General features: G+C 62.2%; 1 protein-coding gene across 4 annotated transcripts in view; it reads right to left on the bottom strand.

The window, feature by feature from the left end:
• Nucleotides 1-2404: 2404 nt before the first annotated feature.
• ANXA6 (annexin A6) overlaps nucleotides 2405-20097 on the bottom strand; it is a 23031-nt gene continuing 5338 nt past the window's right edge. Inside the window, exons 2-26 of one of the 4 annotated variants that reach the window (XM_019506118.1) lie at nucleotides 16621-16676; nucleotides 13772-13862; nucleotides 13457-13551; nucleotides 13261-13374; nucleotides 13084-13174; nucleotides 12828-12907; nucleotides 12696-12752; nucleotides 11648-11741; nucleotides 11149-11244; nucleotides 10680-10738; nucleotides 10314-10436; nucleotides 9709-9767; nucleotides 8557-8641; nucleotides 7780-7861; nucleotides 7436-7530; nucleotides 7072-7185; nucleotides 6887-6977; nucleotides 6605-6684; nucleotides 5977-6030; nucleotides 4378-4395; nucleotides 3925-4018; nucleotides 3468-3563; nucleotides 3317-3375; nucleotides 2981-3103; nucleotides 2405-2573 (exon numbers count right to left, since the gene is read on the bottom strand). In XM_019506118.1, coding sequence (XP_019361663.1) covers nucleotides 2517-2573; nucleotides 2981-3103; nucleotides 3317-3375; nucleotides 3468-3563; nucleotides 3925-4018; nucleotides 4378-4395; nucleotides 5977-6030; nucleotides 6605-6684; nucleotides 6887-6977; nucleotides 7072-7185; nucleotides 7436-7530; nucleotides 7780-7861; nucleotides 8557-8641; nucleotides 9709-9767; nucleotides 10314-10436; nucleotides 10680-10738; nucleotides 11149-11244; nucleotides 11648-11741; nucleotides 12696-12752; nucleotides 12828-12907; nucleotides 13084-13174; nucleotides 13261-13374; nucleotides 13457-13551; nucleotides 13772-13862; nucleotides 16621-16638 — 2025 coding nt within the window. In that variant the 5' untranslated portion in view covers nucleotides 16639-16676 and the 3' untranslated portion in view covers nucleotides 2405-2516. Of the gene's footprint in view, nucleotides 2577-2980; nucleotides 3104-3316; nucleotides 3376-3467; nucleotides 3564-3924; nucleotides 4019-4377; nucleotides 4396-5976; nucleotides 6031-6604; nucleotides 6685-6886; nucleotides 6978-7071; nucleotides 7186-7435; nucleotides 7531-7779; nucleotides 7862-8556; nucleotides 8642-9708; nucleotides 9768-10313; nucleotides 10437-10679; nucleotides 10739-11148; nucleotides 11245-11647; nucleotides 11742-12695; nucleotides 12753-12827; nucleotides 12908-13083; nucleotides 13175-13260; nucleotides 13375-13456; nucleotides 13552-13771; nucleotides 13863-16620; nucleotides 16677-20097 lie in introns of those variants that run through there. The other 3 variants (XM_019506117.1, XM_019506119.1, XM_019506116.1) reach the window with 3 other exon arrangements.

Below are 20097 nucleotides of genomic sequence, written 5' to 3'. Positions count from 1 at the left end.
CCCCCCGTCACCACCACAGGGATGGCAGGGAAGAGCTGCTGGGGTGGTGGGGGGATGAGAGACCTGGCACGAGAGTTTGGAGGGCAGGGAGAGGCCAGGGGCGCAACGGCCCAGGGCTGACTCAGAGGGAAGTGCAGCCCAGCCATGACACACGGCTCCGGCTCTCGGGTTTTTGCAGATGTCGCAATGCATGAGAGGCGAAGCAGCCCCTCGCTGCCAGCTGTGTACCGGCAGGAAGAGGCGCGGGGTGGGGGGGACGCCTCAGCTTCCTCAGATCCATTTCCTGGTGCATCGAGGGCCTGGCTTTGGGTGGAGGCAGGCAGCACCTATCTGGGAGCAAGAGGGAAGAGAAGAGGTGCCCAACACAGAGAGGAAAACCCTAGCGACCCAGGCTCAGCTCTCCTGCTTTCCCTAGCCAGCTCCATGCATGGCCCGCGAAGGGGCGCAGGATGTGGCCTCGCTCACCCCCTTGCAGAGGCAGTGGGAGTCAACCCAGTCTCCCTTCTTGCTCCCAGCACTGTCCTTATTGCGGGGATGGCCAGGCTCTCCCAGCACCTGCCTTCCAGCAAGCAAAGCAGCAGCCAATTCAATTCCCTCCTGCCTGCTTAGGGTTTTCTCTCCTCCTGACCTGAAGCCAGGCAGGGAAGCGGGGCCACGTGTAGCAAGCAGAGAAGATGCCCCGAAGGAGCCCGCAGGAGTCCTCCCAGCGTGGCATTCACTCCGGAGGCCACGCTGGATGTCCCCAGACCCCGGCAGGTGGCAAGGGGGATGGAGACACCCCCTCCAACAGGCTCAAACCCTCCAGTGCCTGCATCTTCCTGGCTAAGGGAGCCTCTTAGGAGCATCAGGGCATCAAAGGAGCATTGAATCGAGTCAGATCCGTTTCCATCGACTTCCCTAGTGCACGGCCAGCTCCAGCAGGGCTTGCAAGGGCTGGGGGGGCCCTGTGGTTAAAATGCTGGTGGAGACTGGTGGCTTGAAAGGCTATGCTGGGAGCTAGGTGGAGGCTATGGAGCCCAGCCAGGATGCTGCATGGCTTTCTCCCTGCAATGAGAGCCTCTGGCAGAGAGATGAGAGAGCTTGGAGAGAGCTGGGTGTCCTCAGCCTCCAGGCAGGGAGCAACCAGGGTTTGAGTTCAGAGCTGTGCCTTCCAGGAAATTCGCAGCACACGGAAACAGCAGTGCATCGGGGTCAGCCGGGGGCTCTGACAAGATGCTGGGGAGCACGGCTGAGGGGATCCCCTTCATGCACACACAGCCAAGGCAGGTAGATGCGTGGGAGCCGGTGGCCCGGGAGTCTCCAGGAGGCTGCTGTAAGGAGCAATCAAGTCCGACTTTCTGGATGGCGCCCATCGGCGACACCAGGCCCAGACAGACCTCCCACAAGCACAGCTGGTCATCCTGGCTGTCAGCTGCTTCTGGGCATCCAGGGGCATGGGATGCCCTGCTCCAAATCTGGCAGCCAGTAGGGTAAAGCCACCCAAATCTCACTGAATTTATAATCATGTGAGTGGTTGTAACTAGTGGCCTTGCTTGGTGGTGAGCAACTAGATCATGTCACCGCTTCCAGTCTCCGGCGGCCGATAGGTCCAGGACTGCATCAGCCTGGATGCAGCAGCCTTATCCCCTTGGAAAACACCCTCTGCCCAGCCGAGGCCGTCTCCCAGCCAGCTGCTGGCATTCAGCTCTGAGCCCCCCCATCAGGCAGTGATGCCTCTGCCCAGGGGGCGAAGGCTGGAGCTGCTACCGAACTGTTTTTCCTTGGTGAACAATTTTGGCCCATGCAAAACATGGGAAACAGTGCATGGGGTGGGAGCTAGCAGTGGCACAGCCAGCTTACCATCTTGAGCGGGTTGCACTATCGCTCTCACATGCCTGGTGCCCAGCTCTATCCACACCAGGACAGCACAGGAATCCAGTCTGGGGGTTTTCACAGGCCAGTTGTATAGGTCACCAGTGCAACTTGCAGGCTGTGGGTGGTGAATGGCCCAGCGGGGTCCAGAACCCACCCCTGGCCCTAGCTCAGGTCAGTCTTGACCTGGATTTCCCTCTGCTTGGAGCAGGCTCAGGTTCACTCACCAGCTCCCTGCCCCCCAAAAAGGAAAGCATGAAACTGTCCAGTGGCCAGACCACAGGGCCACGAGATGCTGAAGCAGCCTGAGACAAGAAGCCCGACCATGAAGGAAGCTGTTGCAATAAGCAGGCCGGACTCAGTTTGTGGTCAGCATCAGTCAGGGTTTATTGACGTGACTTCTGCTGCCCCGTACAGCAGGGTGACCTCCTGGGCTCGTGATGCATTTGGACGCAAGTCACCGCATCGGCTCCCCTCCCCACCCCGCGGTCTCGGTGCCTGCCTGGGTTAGCTTCTTTCGCAGCTCGTTTTCTAGCACAAAAAGGGAATCTTCTCTGAGCGGAGCCGAGCGCCCTCCAAAGCCTCTAAAAGCTACTGTGAAGTGCAGGTGGTGTCCACGCGTGCATGCCCCACGGCTCAGGTACCAGGCCGGGCTCCCATGATGGCTAGTCCTGCCCGCCGCAGATAGCCAGCAGCGCCTTGCGGTAGTCCCCGGACGTGTCCTTCTGAATGAAAGCCAAAAAGCCATGAAGAGACAAAGCATCTCGCAACCTGCCGACTCCAGCAGGCCAGCATTGCAGTGCAGGGGGAAAGAGGGCAGGGCTGGAAGAAGAGTCCCTAGCCCTTGAGCCCCGGCAGGATGCACGGATCATGGCCCGAGTGAAGCAGACCAAGATCCTGCCATACGAGGAAGGTGATGGGTGCTCTGGCCTTCCTAATGTTATGGGGAGCGGCGTCAGGTGTCCCCACTCCACTCCCACCACCCCAGAGGGAGCTGCCCCGGTGCTCTCAGGTGACAACCCAGGAAAGCGGCTCCCTGTTGGGATCGTAGCCCACCCATGGTCAGATGGATGGGGATAGGCACCCGGCATTGGTACCCGGGTGCCAGGGATGGGTGCAACCTCCTCACCTCAATCATTTTGTGCAGCGACTTCTCGTGCAGGTCGATGAACTCCTGCCGGATGTTGAGCAGGTCGATCTCGCTCCTGGAGACCATGATCCTGATGAGGGTCCTGTCATCTGTCCCGAGACCCTGGTGAGGAGCCCCATCCCCCTGCTTTTAATACTGTTATTCAGTGCCTAAGGCCAGGGCGCCCATCCACCCCCTGGCCAGCTTCTGCTCCAGTGGAGATCTGGGTTGGCATGTCCTGGGCTCCGAGCCATCGGGCAGAGGCCGGATAGGAGACCCCCAGGGACCAGCACACCTGCGGGTCAGGGAGTGACCCCATCATGAGCTTGTCTTTACCTTCATGGACTTGTACAGCTTGTCGGCAAAGAAGGCCGGCCTGTTCTTGATGCTCCGGACTAGAAACAGAGAAGAGAGTGAGCATTGCCAGCAGCTGCCCATGGCCCCAGCCCTGCCCTGCAGCCCTGCTGGCATCCGGCGGGGAGCTCACCGATGGCCACGAACGCGTCCCTCACGTCACCGGACATGCGCTTCCTGATGGCATGCTCCACGTCGTGGTTGGTCATCTTGACGAACTCCTGAAACACTGCGGGCAGGGGCAGGGGCAGGGGAGGACGTCACTGGCCGGAGCAGTCGGCCCGACCCCCACGCCCCGAGGCTGCTCCAAGTTGTGCCAAGGGGCAAAGAGGCCTTGAGTTGGGCCCAGAGTGGCAGAGCCCCCGCCATCTCCTGCTCATCCAGAGCCACATCGTGGACCAGAAGGGCCTGAGAGCTGTTGCCACCAACAGCATACGAGTATTGCCCCTTGAACCCAGTGGCCCGCAGCAACTCAGTCTCCCCAGGCCCAAAAAAGACCCTCCTGCTGCCACCACTGGACACTCGCCCTCAAAGCCCAGGCAAAGCCAGGGAGCCCACAACCACCACCGGCCAGCGCGCCGCGCGCCCACCTTTGCGCAGGTGCGGGTAGCTGCGGGTACACAGGATGCTGAGGAAGCGCGTCTCCAGGGAGTCGGTGTCGCCGCTGGAGACATCCGCTAGTTTCTGCAAAACCAAGCGAGGATGAAGGTGGGAGAGGGAGACGCGGCTCTTAATTCAACACCCTGGAGGCTTGCAGGGAAGAAGTGCTCCATTTCTGGGGGGAATCTTTGTGGAAAAGGGATTCTCAGCTCTAAAATGGGAGGCTGGTGCTGCTCTCTGCATCCAAACGACCTGGACCTCCGTGCTAGCTGCCCCCCACTGCAGGCCCACCCTTGGGCCTCGGCCCATGGGAAATGCCAGCTGGAGTGAACCTGGATCCCCACCCGGAGCCTGCAGCCCGATCCCGGGGTGCAATGGCCCAGCCCGTGCCCCCTGCCTCCGTGCAGCCCTCCTGGAAACCATGCGGTAAGACGGGCACTCACCAGGTTCTCAGCCACCACCTGACAGAGAGAGAGACAGAGAGAGACAGAGAGAGGGGGAGAAAGAGGAAGGCAACAGGGTCAGAGACTTGCTGGATAGCCCCTGGCCCAAGGGAGACCCCCTGGGACACCAAAGAAATGGAGGACAGTGTGGTAGAAGAGGGGACAGCCCTGGGAGGCTTCTAGCCTGGCCCTTTTCTGGTCCAGCTACTGGCAAACCTAGATGCATCCCTCTTTGGAGCAAGGGGAGAGGGCAGCGGGCAGACACCCCCCTCAAAGAAAGGATTGCAGCACTAATGATGCATGGAGAACTTTGCAAACCTGGCGTGGAACAAGGCCCCTGCCCCGGGGAGCCTGCCATCCACAGGCATGCCCACGCTAGCATTCGCCTAGCAGGTTTGGGAGCCAGGGGCTAGTTGCCCTGGCACCTTTCCCTGGCTCAGGCATCTCCAAGGAGTAGGGGGTCAGTTTTGCTCTCTGGCATGAGGCCAGGCTTCCCGCACGTGGCTGCAGGGAGCATTCGTGGCTGGCCTGGGCTGAACGGGGGACCTGGGTTTTGATCCGGCCTGCCTGGCATCACTCTCTGCCTCTCTCGCCGTCTCTCTCTGCAGCAGCCAAGGACTGGTGGGAGGATGCTGGGTGTATTTGCAAGGTCCGCGCCCCCCCTGCTGACAGCAACGCGAACAGCACCCACAGTTGCAGCCGCCACGCAAAAATGCATCCGTGGCAGGGGCTAAACATGCAGCCGAGACTGCGAAGTGGGAAGTACAGAGCCTGGGGAAGCCCCTTCGCAGACCAAAGGCAGAAGCAGGCTCTGCGAGACCCTGGCAGGAGCCCTAGGAAAACTGGGGCACGTTCACCTGGGGGGCCTGCATCTGACCTCAGCTCCACCCCTGAGAAGCAAAGTGCAGCCTCCAACCCGGGCAGCGCAAGGGGGCAAGCAGGGAGGACGGACTACAGCCACCATCCAGCAGCTGGGGGAGCAGACATGTAGCCCTAGGAGCCTCGACCCCCCACTCCACCGCGCGGCTCCAAGCCGGCCCTTCCAACCCAGCTCGCCGATAGTGTGGTTGCAAGCCCAGAGGGGCGAGCTGGGGATGGGCAAAGGGCATGCACTACATTGGCAAGCTCAGTGTTTTTTTTCTCTTGTTCAGAAGAGGGAACAAGAGGCGGGGACCAGTGGTTCGTGCTGCGCCTCGCCGGGAGGCCCTGGGTTCACTCCAGGCTCAGTATCAAGCGGGTGGTATTTCCCATGGGTCCAAACCAAAGCAGGTGTCTGGGCTCGCTTGCATTTGCAGCCCACAGAAATGGGCACCTTGCTCACTAGCTTCCCAGCATCCGAGTGTCTCCCCTGAGCGAGAACGCAGGGGCAGGGCCAGGATTTCCATGGGGCTGGGACCGTGCACCGTCCGCAAGCTGCCACGTACAGTTTCATGGCTGGGATGGACAGATGTGGGGGCCTAAAAGGTTTAACCCTTGAACCACAGCCCCCTTAGCAGAGGTGCTGAGCCCTTGCAGCTTGGAAACCCAGGTGGACAGATAAACACCACCCCCACCCACCTCCCACGCATGTGTGAATGCACCCTCCCACACAGCTCTCACCTTAGCATCCTCATGAGCTTGCGTCAGGTCTTCCGCTCCTTCATCGCGGTTGCCCTGTGTTTAAACATGATAGCAATGAAATTAGGCGCTTGGGAGGAACTTCTGCTGCTGGAGGTGAAGGGTCCAGAGTGGTGCTAGTCCTGGCTTTGCCTGGCAGCTGGAGGGCAGAGGCTCTCACAGTCCATGGGGGTAGCGATCAGATAATCCTCGCTGTGCAAGAGCTGTTGGGGACCTGTGTCTGCTCGGTGACTTGCTGGCAATGGGCAGAGACTGGAGGCTGAGCAGCACTGGTCCCACTACCTCCCCTCAAGTCCTTCCCCCTGCACCAGGACCATCCCAGCAATGCCTGGCCTCTGCACTGCCCTGGGCACACCGTGGATATCTCCACCGGTGCTCCCAGCAGCACCGACACCCGACCCAGCGAGGGCACGGGACCTGCTCCCCCCTGCACATCCTGCCACCATGCAGCTGCCTTGAGAGAAGATGAGGGGCCAGGAGGCGATCAAAGCCAAGTTGCCCTTCATGGAGGGGAGCAGCTGCCAGGGAGCTGGTCCTGGTCTCTGGTGATGCTCCTGGACTCTCCCCTTCCCGGCCAAGCACCTGCCGTCCCACCAGACCAGCTCCTCACCAGTGCCAGCGAGACGAGGATCCTCTTGAAGTGTCCTGATGTATCGGAGCTCAGAGCATCCTCCAGTGACTTGTTGTACACTGAGGGGACAGGGAGCCCGAGTGAGCACCGCAAGGGCACGCGTTGCTCAGCTCGAGTCTTCCCGGCTGGGATGGCAGGAGCCAGGCATCGCGGGCAGCCTCACGTGCGGCGTGGGCACGGAGCCGCGTGTGGGCAGACGGGCTCCCACCCAGAGGCGCCGGCAACTTGAGGCTCTGCTAGAAGACCCCCGTGCCCCTTCACCTGCTGCATAGGCCTCGTTAATGGCCTGGATTTCCCGGTTGTTGCGGGTGGCCAGAATCTCGATGAGGATGCTCTCATCCGTGCCAGCGCCCTGGAAGACAAGGGCAGGGCCAGGGAGGTTTGGGTGGCAGCCCCATCAAATCTGACACTTCCACAGTGCCCCAGAGGGCTGGTTTAGCCCCTACCTCCATGGCTTTCTTTAGCTGCTTGGCGTCGTACTGTGCCGGCGTCATCATGAGCGCGAGGATCACCTTGGCCAAGCTGCCCGACAGCTCCGACTTCAGATCTGCCAGCAGGTCCTGCCACAGGGAAGGACGGGAAGGGACCGCGGTTATCTCCACATCCCCGGGCAGGGAGTGGAGGGTAGGAGGGAGCGAGGAGCCTGGGAGGAAGAGGAGAGGGGACAAGGAGATCTGGGCTGGAAGGACAGAGGACACACGGAGGCAAGAAGCCCAGAAGAAATACACCGGTGGGGGGGGGAAGAGCTGAAGGGGCATGAAGCAGGGGAGGAGAGCAGCCGAAAAGGAGAGAAGGAGCCTGCATCTCTACCCGGCCATAATGGGACTTGTAGGCTTGGATGATCTGCTGCCTCTGCTTGTTGCTCCGGTAGGGGATCACGCCGATGATGGCATCTTCGTCCGTACCTGCACCGACACCGTCGTGGTGTGAGAAGCCAGAGACGTAGGCAGGCAGGCGGGAGAGACATCAGTAGCCCCACGCCTGCCACCTCCGACCCCGCACGGGAGCCTCCCCAGGGGCCCAGAGCACGGCTAGTGCCGAGACCTCGGGAGCTGCAGCCGCAGGCCTGGACCACCCTGCCAGCGCGCCCCGTCCCCTCCCCGTGCCCGGCTGAAGCTCCCGCAGGGAGCAGCGAGGCCCCGGGTCCCACTCACCAAGGCCCTTCATGGCTTTCCGCAGCACCTGGGCATCCCCGTCGGCATTGAAGTCGGCGGTGGGGCGCACGGTGCCTTTCAGCTGCGGGAGGGGAGAGGGTTGAGGGGGAACCTGGGAGCCACCCCAGGCCGTCTGGGGCAGGGACAGGGGGTTCCCAGCAAGTGAGGGGCAAGGGGGCTGGTGGGATCGGAGCAAGCGGCCCGGCAGTGAAGGAGAGAGGGAGCCAAGCCAGCAGAGAGCCCAGAAACTGCCCCCCAGGTGGGGAAAGGTCAGAGGAAGCCTCCTACCCAGGGAAGAGAGAGGGGAGCTACGTGGCTTGGAGGGGCTCACATCTCCCCTCTGCCCAGGTCTCTGGGTCCTTTGCATGGTGCCTGTCCTGGGTGACCGAGACCCCGGGACACGCGGGCCCTGCGGGTACCCCCCAACTCTCCCACTGTGCCCACTCCGGTGCACAGCAGGGCAATGCTCCCTCCTGCAACAGCTTCCCCGCTGCATACCCCCGTCCACCCAGGCACATGGGGCACCCCATCCCCACCCGAGCAGGCTGCCCTGGAGTGGGGGCACCCCCAAAGCCAGTGCCCAGGGGACACACATGCAGCCTCCGGGGTCGCCGGCCCCGCGCTCACGTGTTAGAAGTGCGGTTAGTGTTGGCACACCGGGGAGCATGCGGTGCAGGAGGCCGCCCCCGAGATCAGAGGGATGGAGAGAGGCAGTGAGATCCAAGCCAGCGAGGAGCAGAGAGCAGGGGGCAAGGGGAGGGAGGGGGCAGCTCTGACCTCGACTTTAGCCACCGCCACCGCGCTAAGCTCCCACATCCGATAGGCCACTTGCGCCGCCTCGGGGAAGAACTCACCTGCCGCGCTGCAAGGGGAGGGCACAGCACACACCGCCGTCACTGTCTGGGCACCTGCCACGGGCACAGCCCACACCCGCCTGCCACGGCCAGCCCACCCTACTCAAGCCATTGAGCTCAGCCTGGAGGTGGAGGGGCATTTGCTCTGCTTACAAGCCCTGGCTACATTCGGGGATGCTGGGAGAGGGCAGCGCCAGGACATTCACAGGTGGATGGACAGTGTTAGCGGTTCTCGGGCACGGCTGGTGTGCTCAGTCTCAGCCGCTTGGTTGGAGGGGTCCTGCACCAAGCACCCCCCGTGTCCCGTGCGGCTGTGTCGCTTCCAGCAAGTTAGCATTTGCATGGCCAGGGCCTGGCCTCACCTAGCTTGGCCCCTACCTGGATGGGATGCAGGCAGCTGGCATCCTGATGGGAGTTACCCCAGGGACTGGGGCGGACAGACTGCCATGACTGCTAGCAGGCGGGATGGCCTGGCCTGCCCTGCCCTGGATGGGATGAGCTCTGGGACCCAAAAGAGGACTTGCTTCCGCTGGGGTTGTGGGACACGTGCCAACTCCATACCAGCCCCCCCATGCCAAGGCAGGGGCACTGATGCCTACATGTTAGGTGTCCCCAGCTTTTTCCCCCCCAGCTACAGCTAGGCCCAGTCCCCGCGAGAGGAGCAGGGATCCTGGAGAAGGGAGCTGACAGGGCTTAGGGGTGACTTTGCACCAACCATCACCCGGAGTGGGGCTCTGCAGGGCTGCTCCCGCACATCCCCATGGCAGGTGGCTGCAAGAGCCTCGTGTCAGCAGGGTCTGGGGCTGGCCTGGAGGTGGAGGGTTCACCTGGGGGACTTACCAAGGAGGATGTGCTCGTGTGCATGCATGTATGTGTGCACACGTGTGTGTGTGTGCGCATGCATGCATTTGTGCGTGCACAGTTGGGCTTTTCCAAGACCACAGCAACATGTGTGCGTGCACGGGGAGGCTTTTCCAAGACCACAGCTAAACCCCAACATGGCACCACCAGTGCTCAGGCCCTGGCTAGGCACAGGGGTAGGATAAAACCCAGAGGGATGCGTGCACGCGCTTACTCGTCGTCTCCCCCACACAGCTTCAGCAGCGCCTTCTTGTACTCGCCGGATGTGTCCTCCTGGAAGGGAAGAGCCGGAGCGAAGCGTCAGACCCGACTGCAGCAGGGAGGGAGGTCTCCTGCATGGGTTGCTGGCTGCATCCACCCCCTCGACCCCACAGGGCAGCCTGGCCCGAGCAGGATGTGGTGCACGGTCCTTTCCGCACTTCCCCAACACCGCTGCCCCCAGCACGGCGGGGTGGAGGGGGAAGATCTTTTTCCTCCAACATATTCTAGTCTCAGGACAGTCTGGGTGGTGACAGGATGAATGGAGGGGGCTTTTGGCCAGTTGTGGGGGCCAGGATGCTGGCACAAATAGCAGGTCTGGGGAGCCCCGACTGGGAGAGACAAGCAAGGATACCCAGAGATTTCCTGCCTAGCATTGCCCAAGCTGCTAGCAGAGGCACGGCTCCCCTGTGCCCCCGGGGACCAGGAGGCCTAGCAGCATCCTGAGGCTTGTCCTAAGAGCGCAAGGAAAGAGGCAGGCCGATGGGAAGCAGCCTCGGATGCTCCAGCATCTCTCTGGGGAGCAGGGAGGATGGGGAGCTACTGCCTTTATCCCCGTACCTTGATCATGCTGTAGAGGGACTTCTCGTACTTGGTGCGAAACACCTCGCGGATGTCCAGCATGTCGATCTCGCTGCGCGACACCATGATGCGGATCAGCGTGTTGTCCTTGGTGCCCAGGCCCTGGGGGTGGGGACGGGCCGAGCATTAGGCACCCAGCGAGGCATGGTCCCAGAGGGCACGGACCATGGGGCTGCCCTGGGGGTACCGTGGGCCGTGGCTCTGTACCGGTGGTGCACCCTGCTCTGCGCAGAAAATCGCCGCTCCCTGCCTGCTGCCACCCAGCACGACAGCCCAGCTCCCACTGCTCTGAGCTCAGGCCCCGATACTGGGACCCGGCTGGCAGAGGGGGCTCCAGGCACCCACCTGCATGGCCTTGTAGAGCCGCTCGGCAAAGTACTCGGACGTGCTCCTGATGCACTTCACTGCGGGGAGAGCTTCGTCAGACCAGATCCTTGCTCTCAGCCTGCCCCGTCCTCCAACCCCTGTGGCCCAGATCAGGGGCACTCGGTTGATCCCTCCAGGCTTGTGACCCGTCTCAAACACCAGCTCGGGGCTCTCCTTCCCGCCCTCAGGGTCCAGGCAATGCCCGTAGCACTGGCTCTTGAAGCTATTCTTCATCTCCTCACCCTCCACAGCAAAGGAGGGCTGGATGGAACAAGAGCTGCAGCGTTGGGTGTGCGATTCAACCGGCTGCAATGCAACGGGCATTGGCCAATATAGCCCCTGAGCTGGGCTCTGCGGGACTGCACTATCCAGGCATTTGCTGCGTGGTCAGGAGGGACAAACCTTGGCACATGGGCCCTACCAGGCTCTCCATCGAGTGCCTGCTTACCCACGGCCAGCATCAACTTCTCGAAGTCCCCGGACAGCTCGGCCCGGATGCTGTACTCAATGGGCTTCCCGGAGATCTTCAAGTACTCGTCGAAGACTGCCAGAGAGAGAGCACGAGAAGGGTCCCATCACAGCCTGTTCTGGACTGGGGAGGGGGCTGGCGTCTTTGGGGGCCCCGTGAGCTCAGACTAAATGCCCTGCCCACGGGGTGGCAGGAGACACCACCGATGGGCCTCAGATCTGTGCTGCCTCCTGGATTTTGGTCCCTCCCCTCTCCAAAATGTGTCACCTTCTGCAGAGAAGAGGCTGGCAAATGGTCTCAGGGCCCAGGCTGAAGGCTGTGCCAGGACTGGGGTGCAGGCAGGTGGGTTGAGGGCATCTGATCCCACAAAACCCGGTGACACGTCCTGCCCACATTTGGCAGGAGGGCAAGACACGTACACCACCTCACCACCCCTGGGTGAGGTGTGGCCCCTCCCCAGTTGGATTGGGGATCTCACCTAGCTGGAGGTGCTGCTTGCTTCGGTGCCCCAGGATGTAGATGAACTGGGCCTCATCTGTGCCCCATTTCGCCTCCCCGGCATCCAGCAGGTCCTGGCAGAAGGGAGAAGGCAGTGGGAAGAGCCAGCGAGATTCTGGACTCTGGGATCCACCACACTTAGGAGCCAGCATCCATGCCCCCCACCCCGGGCAGGCCCCAGCCTCCACAGGGCAGGGCTCCTCTCAGCATGGCAGGGCGGGAGGCTGTACAACAGCCTCATCCGCAGGCGCGCAATCAGTTCAGAGTCTGACCTGGTTCATCTTCTTTACCTGTTGTGTCCATGACTGTGTGCGCACACGCATAATGTGTATGTACGTGCATGCATAATGTAATGAGTGTGTGCGTGCAATGTGTAATGTACATGTAATGCATGCATGCATGCGTGTACAACATGCGCATGCATTGCTCACACATGCACGTGGCCAAGGCACATGGATAATGTGCAATGTGCGTGCAACACATGCATATGTAATGTATATGTGAGCAATGTGTGCGTGCAATGCGTTCACACGTGGCCAATGCATGTGGATAATGTGCAATGTGTGTGCATGCAACACGTGCATGTTTAATGTGTATGTGAGCAAGGTATGCACGTGTGGCCAATGCATGTGGATGTGTAATATGTGTGTAGTTTGTAAATGTGCAATGTGGGTGCATATACATGCAATGCATGTGCGGGGTGTGCAGTGCATGTGTGCAATGCACATGCACACAGTGCAAGTGTGCATGCGGGTCCCTATGGTTTGGCTGCCCCGACTTCCCTTGCAGGTCCCAGCTGGGTGCATGCAGGAGCCTTTCTACCTGGCCAAAGGGCAGCCCATAAAGGGCCGGTCTGCACTGCCCGCCCTGCAGTACCGACCTGCAGAAGCTGGCTGGGGACAAGCTGAACCCACCCTGGCTGGCAGGGAACCACAGGGCTGGAAGGGACCAGCGAGCCCAGCGCCCCAGGGTGGTGGCCATACCTGCCAGCAGACACCATCCACGAGGACAATGCTCCCAGCACTTACCTTGGCGTCCTGCTCCACCAGGTCCTCGCTCACCACGTCGTCCTCCTCCCGGGTGCCCTGCAGCACAGACAAGGCGTCAGTCCCGCTGAGGGGGGACGGACAGACAGGTAGGGAGGGGAGGGAGGGACGCACCTGCAACAGGACGACCAGCATCTTCTTGAAGTGGCCGGAGGTGTCTCCGAGGATGTCGCCCTCCAGTTCCCTCTCGTAGGCTGCGGCAGGGGGAAGGGTCAGCACGGGCGAGCTGGTCTCCAGCCCTCACACAGCAGGGTCTTTCTCCCACCCACATCCATGTGGGCCCCCACCCACCCTCTCTTGCCCTGTGGCAGCGCCCTGGCTCCGTCCCCAGCCCAGGACGGGCGGCACGGCCCCGGCCCCCTGCTCTCACCATCTCTGTAGGCTGCCAGCAAAGCGTGCATTTGCTGGTTGGTGCGGGAGGCCATGATCTCGATCAGGCACTTCTCATCGGTGCCAACACCCTGCGGGCAGAGAAGGGGCGACGCTAGGGGCTGACTCCAGGCAGCCTGGCAGTGCCCGAGCCGGGCTGCATGGAGCCATCTCTGACCTGGATGGCATCCTTGATCTCCTTGGCGTCGTGGTACGCCGGGGGCCTCATCAGCCCCACGATGAGCCTCTCGAACTTCCCAGTCAGCTCATACTTCAGGTCGGCAATCAGGTCCTGGCAGGGAAGAGGGCGTGAGGTGCCGGGGAACGGATGGACCTCGCATCACCTCCTCCCCCTGCACGGTCCCGGCTCTTACCTTGCCGTACAGCGACTTGTAGGCCTGGCAGATCTCCACCCTCTGCCGGTTGCTGCGGGACGTGATCAGGTCCAGGATGGCCTCCTTGTCGCTGCCTGTGGGAAGACACGGTCACTCGCTACTGCTGGGGGCCCGGCTGCTCCGGGAGCAGATCTGGGGGGGCGAGAGGGAGCAGGAAGGATGGAGAGACCGACGGGATGGACCTAGCGCTTGGCACGCTCCCTAGCCCCCATCCGGTGCCAGCCTGGCCTGGATGGCTGCCCGCAGGCTCCTGGCATCTGCCTCCCGGGGGATTCCCAGGTGGGGCACACGTACCGAAGCCCTTCATGGCGTTGTACAGCGCCTCGGCGTCCTGCTGGGCGTTGAAGTTGGGGAAGTCCTTCACCGAGCCCCGGTAGACGCCAGCCTGCAGAGAGAGGGGCAAGACGGGGAGAGGCGGGAGCCTGGCTTGCTTTGCTCCAGGCTCCTCCATGGCTGATCCCATGAAGACCCCGTCTGTCTCCTGGCAGGGGCATTCCCAAAGCAGCTGGGAGCCGACCAAACCCGGACTAGTTGCTGGGCGTCTCCATTTCACAGAGGGAAGGTGTGTCAGGGGGAAACTGAGGCACAACCATGGGGAGAGATGTGCCCACGGTCCCCCAGCCAACCGGCCATTTATGCAGGGATGGCACCCTCTGCTCTAACCACAAGGCCTCCTAGCCAAACCCAGAGACACGTTCTTCCCAAACTGCAGTGCAGCCCGGCACGCTGACCCCTGCCAGCGCGCATCCAGTCCTGGGGCAGGAGGGACCCGGCGCTCTGCCCGGCTCCGAGCAGCATCGGGTTGCAGGAGATTCATCGCTTTTCTGTAAGCTGCCCACGCACATGCCTTGGCGAGACATAAATACACGCTCCCAGGCGCGGCAGGCGCTGGCCCGAGACAACAGCGACAGGGGGAGGGGTGGGTGCACATTGGCTTTAGAGAGGTCCAGGCAGGGGATCCTGGTGGGACGAAGCAGCGGGCAGGGACTGGCAGCGGCACACTGCGCTCATGCAGTTAAAGAGCTTAATATTCCCCCCGCGCCGTGGGAGTGAGAATTTGGCAGTCCTCGGGGTAGAGGTCCGGGGTGGCTAAGTGTCGTGACTGAGGCCACACAGCGAGGCGGTGGCAGAGTCAAGAACAGCGCCCCCCCCTCAGGAGCCTGGCACTGGGCTCTCTCAAGGGTTCAAGGGACCCCACAGCACCCCTCTTCGAGGCTGTTCCCCAAGGAAATGCTGCAGCCGTACCATGCCCTATCCCCGTGGACCTGGGCTTGCAGAGGTCTCTCGAACGCCGCTTGCCTATGAGGGTTGGCACCCGTCTCCAGTGCCCCTGGGACCCCCAGGCCACCCGTCCCCCTCTGGGTGCCATGGGGCAGCTCCCACCTCCCGGTCTCCCTTCCCCCACGGCACTGCATCATGCCAGCTCCAAACGGCCGGACACTATAAATAGCCGGGCCGCTCCTCGGCTTGGAAGCTGGATTCCCAGCACGTCTTTCCTCCTCCTCCATCTTCCCTGCCTCACTCACGCCGGGGACCCGAACACGGGCACACGCTACTGGAGCCCTGCCCCGTCCCTCCTGCCTCTCTCTCCCCTGCAGCCCCGGGGGCTGTTCATCCTGCAATGGGATGAAGCATCGAGGCACCTCCGCGCTACCAGGGAACAGGCCGTCATACATCCATGGTGCATTCGTGCCTGCAATACTGTGCCCGGCTCAGGTCCCCATGCCTCAGAAAGGGGAGAGAGGACCTAGGGATGGTTCAGAGAAGGGCAACAAGGATGACGAGTGGCATGGAGAGGTCTCCAGATGGGGAGAGGCTAAAGAGGCCAGGCCTGGTCAGCTTAGAAGAGATACTCGAGGTGGGAGATGAGAAGGGTTTGCAAAATGCTAACTGGCGAAGAGAAAATAAATGGGGATTTATTATCGGCTGTCTCTGAAGACAAGAGCAAGGGGTCACTAACTCCCTAGATTCACAGATTCACGTTCACAGCTGGAAGGCTGCAAGGGGAAGGAACAGGGGGAAAAAAGCCTTGGTTGGACCCCGTTTGCTCTCCCTTTCGTCCTCCTCTCTCTGGCACCGTGTGCCACAGGAGACTGGGCAAGATGGGCCTAGGGCCTGAGCCAGTCAGTGGCAGCTCTTATGCCTCCAAAATGGGGGGCAGAGAGAACCGGGGGGCCCATAGCTGTCCCCAAGGGACTCTATCAGAGCCCCTCCAAGGCCACGTCTACTGGACAGACGGACGCCTTTCGGGCTGGTGCTGGGGGCGGAAGCAGGGGCTGAGTCTCAGCAGCTAGGCAGGGCGTGGGAAGCTGTAGCAGAGGCCTGTGCTATATGGATCAGGCCCACAGCAGCATCGTGCAGATGCACAGAGTCCAGGAGAAAAATGCCCCCCCATCTTCATCAGGCCCTCCTGGGCTCTCCTCTCTGTTCTGCCACTGCTTGATGGCATGGTCTTGGCCATGACACTTTGCCTGCCTGGATCCCTGGCAGGGGTGTGCTGCAAAGGGGAAAACGCTGGCACCGGCTGGGGGGAGCGTGAGCCACCACCAAGGATGTGCAGATCAGAGGCAGCGCTGCCAGGGATAATGAGCTTCATTGATAATAAGCTTGGGTGGGGAGGAGCAGGGCCTTGCACTGGGGAGGTGGCTGGGGGCTGCTCTGGCCCACAACAGCTGTGCTGTGCTGCACGCGGGTGTGGGTTTCATTGACACCTCCCCTCCCTGCTTCTCTCCCCATCACAGCCCTGCCTCCCTCCCCGGCTCTGCTGGGATCACAGGCTCGCGCCGAGAGCAGGGAATGTAAACAGACTCTGTCAGCAGGACCTCACATCTCCCTTGCTCGGCGCCCACGTCCTGGCTGCTCCGAGCCGAAAGCAAGCAAACAGCCATGCAGACAGTCCCGTGCCTCCGGGGCAGGGGCACGGCGAGATCCTGGGCCAGCCCGAGGACAGACCTGCTCGCCCAAGTGTTAGGGAGTGGGCTACAGCTGCCCTGGAGCTGCTGGCAGGGTGCAGAGGAGCCAGAAGAAATGCCAAGTGTAACCAAGCCCCTTGGGACTGCCCGCCCCTGCCAGGGACCCATCCCAAGACCCCCCGGGACCCCTGGTTTGGCAGAGGATGGCAGCGCTTGCAGGGAGTTCGGTACCTTTCCTGTGGGTGCCATGGCTGCTGGTCAGAGTCCAGGAGGCGGTGAGGCAGGAGCTGCAGGGAAAGGGAGAATAGAGGCATGAGCAGGGGGACATGGCGTGAATCCGGAGCAACTGGCTCTGCCTTTTACCTGGCCTGACCCAGGATAAAAAGCTGGTCTGGATTAGCCTGCTGGCCCGCACCATGTGGCGACTGCCCCAAATGCCCAGCTGCGCTGGCCCAGCTGTCCTTGACCCACTGCTGCTCTGTACACCCCCAGAGCCCAGGCAGGTGCTGCAGATAGGGGTTGGCAGGCAGGGCCCGGGTGCAGGAAAGGGCTGGCATTGCTCCCAGGGTGACATGGGTGCCGCTCTGCCCTGCTGCTGGGTCTGCTTCCCGATGCTCTCCTCTGCGTCCCAGGCGAAGGCAGGGAGGGGAAGGAGAAGCAGCAGGGAGCTGCACTGAGCAAGGGGCATCCTCGCTGACATCTTGCACCAAATGCCCGGGCCTGGCTGCCTGGGAGACCCCCTCCTCGCTACCCGGAGACGGTGCTCCCTGGAGACCCCAGCCCTCTCTGGGCTCTGCTGGCACCGGTGCCTGGAGCACGTCACGCTGCTGCACCAGCCCCTCGGGTCCTGCAGACTGCGCACCCGTAGCTTGCACAGCCCCAGGACCCAGCATGAGCACCCCAGTTAAGCCAGGGGGGAGCACTGGTGTGACAGGGCACTGGCCCTAGATCTCAGAGGGGGAGAGGGTGATGGTGAACACCTCCAGAGAGCCCAGCTGATGAACCAGGGAGGGGATGGAGGCTGCACTGGATACACCTCCGGGAGCCCTGCAATGCAGATCCACAGCCTTGGGCGGGGTGGGGGAAGCCAGACAATGCTCACACTCGCTGGCTCGCTCCCTCCAGCCCCCCGGAGACCCCAGGCTTGGGCCTGGCCCTTCCAGCTTGCCGCTCCCCATCTCAACCCCAGCCACGCAGCTGAGATTAGCAATCAGAGCCGGATGCCGGATGCACCCCCAGCCCCAGGAAGTCGGCGCGGGGTCCCCATGGCAACTTGCAGTCCTCAAGGATCACATGCACCCCAGCGGAAGCGGAGGGGTTGCCCCTGGGACGGGGGTCCCCAAGGGAAGCAGGCGCTTTTGCTCTGGGGGTAGAGCAAAGCCGTGGGGCCAGGGACCGTGGAAATGAATGAGTGCCGGGCTGCGTCACCTGATCCCCTTGCTCCCCCTCCCTGCCTGACACGTTGCAAGAGCGCTCGGCCGTGGCGCGGTGCCCAGGCAGTGGTTTGAAGAGGGGCCCTTGGCCTGGGAGCAGCTTGCAGGCCGCCGAACCCCTCCGGTGTGATGTGCTCGGGGTCTCGGGGGCTTGCTTCTCACCCACCGCAACGTGCCAGCAGCCTTGGGCTGGTCACTGTTGCTAGCACCCAAGGGATGGGTTTGGGGTGGAGCCCTCCTTTATGCACCAGCATGGGCCTCTGTTCTCCGCCTGCTCTGTGGGGTCTCGGTGGACATGCGTATCCACCCCCAGGATGCAGACAAGCGGATGTGGGCACCGTGGGTGCTCTGCTTTGCCCCCGGGCACTGCACTGTGGGGCTGGCACCCTGCCAGCTGCAGGGGGTCCTTCACCCCAGAGCTGGGGGGCAGCTCCCTCAGACCCCACAGCCTTGGAGAAGGCCAATGGGCACTTCCCTGAGGCTGAACCCCACTCCGAAGGGATCATCACTGCCTCCTCTACCTCCCTCCCACCATTATCCGGTGCATGCCGGAGAGCAGGAGGCTGCAGGGAACAGCTGCAGCGACAGCTGCCTGGCAGCCGCCCACCCCCCTGGGCCCAGAGCCATGCTCAGAGGGGGCTCTGTGCTGGCCCCCAGCGCTGGTGGGGTAGAGGGGATCAGTCACCGTCTCACTCCCGGGCTGCAGACATGGCCCCCACCTCCCAGGCCATCCTCCACCACGCACCCGCCCGCAGCAGACATGCGGCAGGGCGCGGCCAACTGCATCCTGCCTGCTCCCTGCAAGGCCCCCAGAGACTGGCCGCTGCCCAGCCTGGCCCCTTATCGGTGCCCTGAAGTGGGTCACCTCCACTCCTCAGCACTTCAAGGAGTGCCCCCCACTGTCAGGGGCCTCCAGCTTGGAGCCAGCCCCTCTCTTCCCCCAGGGCGGATGGCATGGCAGCTTGGGGCAACAAGTGTGGGGTGGCAATGAGATATTTCCAGCACTGGGTGCATGCTAGCTTCAGGGCTCCTAGTGAGGGGTGGGGCCGGGGGGAATTCACCCTTCACATTTGCAAATTCACATTTGCTGGGAATCCCAGGCCCCTCCCTTTGCAGCTGCCTGGACCCAGGGTGGGGTCCTGGGAGCACAGACAGCAGCTGCAGCTAACAATGCTCCAGGTGCTCAGGGGGATGCTCATCAATGATTTACCAGCAAGCCATCCTGTCCCCCTCCCTTAACCCCTTGCGGAGCAGAGAACCTGCCCAGAGCTCCCCTTCCCAAACAGCTCCCACCTGCTCCCTGCCCTGGGGGTGCTCCAAGAGCCAGCCCCAAATCCCCCCTGCAAAGTGGGATGAAGCCCTGCCTGCTTGTGTGTGCTGCTCTGGGGTGTTCCTCTTTCACACAGAGCTGGGGAAGCCGTGGTCTAGGGGTTATTTTTAAATCTTGCAGAAGTGGCAGCCACAAAGGACAGTGCCAGGCGGTGGACAGACCGGGCGGTAGACGGGCAGGCTCTTTTAGGGAATCCTCCTTGAAGGCACGGACACCAGCTCTGCCCCAGGAGCTCAGTGCAGGCCCCTGGCCTAGCTCCTTTGGTCTCACCATAACACAGCAGCTTGTAGGGTGGTGAAAGCAGACCTCATGGGAGTTTAATAAAAATTAAAAAGAAGAGATCCCATGTTTCCCTAGACCCCCCTGAAATACCTGGCGGCAAGCTTCGATCCCCCAGCCTTTGGGCTGCTGCTGAGACAAGCAGCAGCCCAAAGAGACCCCCAGACCCGAGCTGGCAAACCCCTCCTTTTAAAAACGCAGCCCTACAAAGTTTCAGGAGCAGGGGAAAAAAGTGATCCTGGAAGAGTCCAAGGAGAGAACGGGGAAGCGAATGCGAATTAATGACCGTTTGCGCCGTCTCCTGCTATAGATGCGACAAGGGAGCAGGCCCACCCTGCCTTGGGGTCAGACTTTGCTGGCTGCCTATGGGCTGGATTTGCCCACTGGGACCAGCCAAGCAAACCCCTTGGGCTCGGCTTGGCATCCCCGCTGCAGGGCTCGGCCGCGCCCAGCAGTTCCCTCGTTGCAGACACTGCCCCGGTGCCCCGAGCGCCAGCTCCAGCAGGCGTGCCACGGGCCAGGCTGCGTGGGCACAGAGCAGGGCAGGGCATCGAGCATCCAGAACCGACCCTAAAGGCAGGCACGGGGGGAGCCTAAAACTCCCAAAGCCCCTTTTGCAAGCATGGGGGGTGCTACCAGGGTGTCTTTCCCCCGTGGGGTACCAGC

This window comes from Gavialis gangeticus, unplaced genomic scaffold (assembly GCF_001723915.1).
Source record: "Gavialis gangeticus isolate Ggan-Ray unplaced genomic scaffold, GavGan_comp1, whole genome shotgun sequence".
Classification (NCBI taxonomy): domain Eukaryota; kingdom Metazoa; phylum Chordata; order Crocodylia; family Gavialidae; genus Gavialis; species Gavialis gangeticus.
This window is presented reverse-complemented; position numbering and strand designations above follow the sequence as displayed.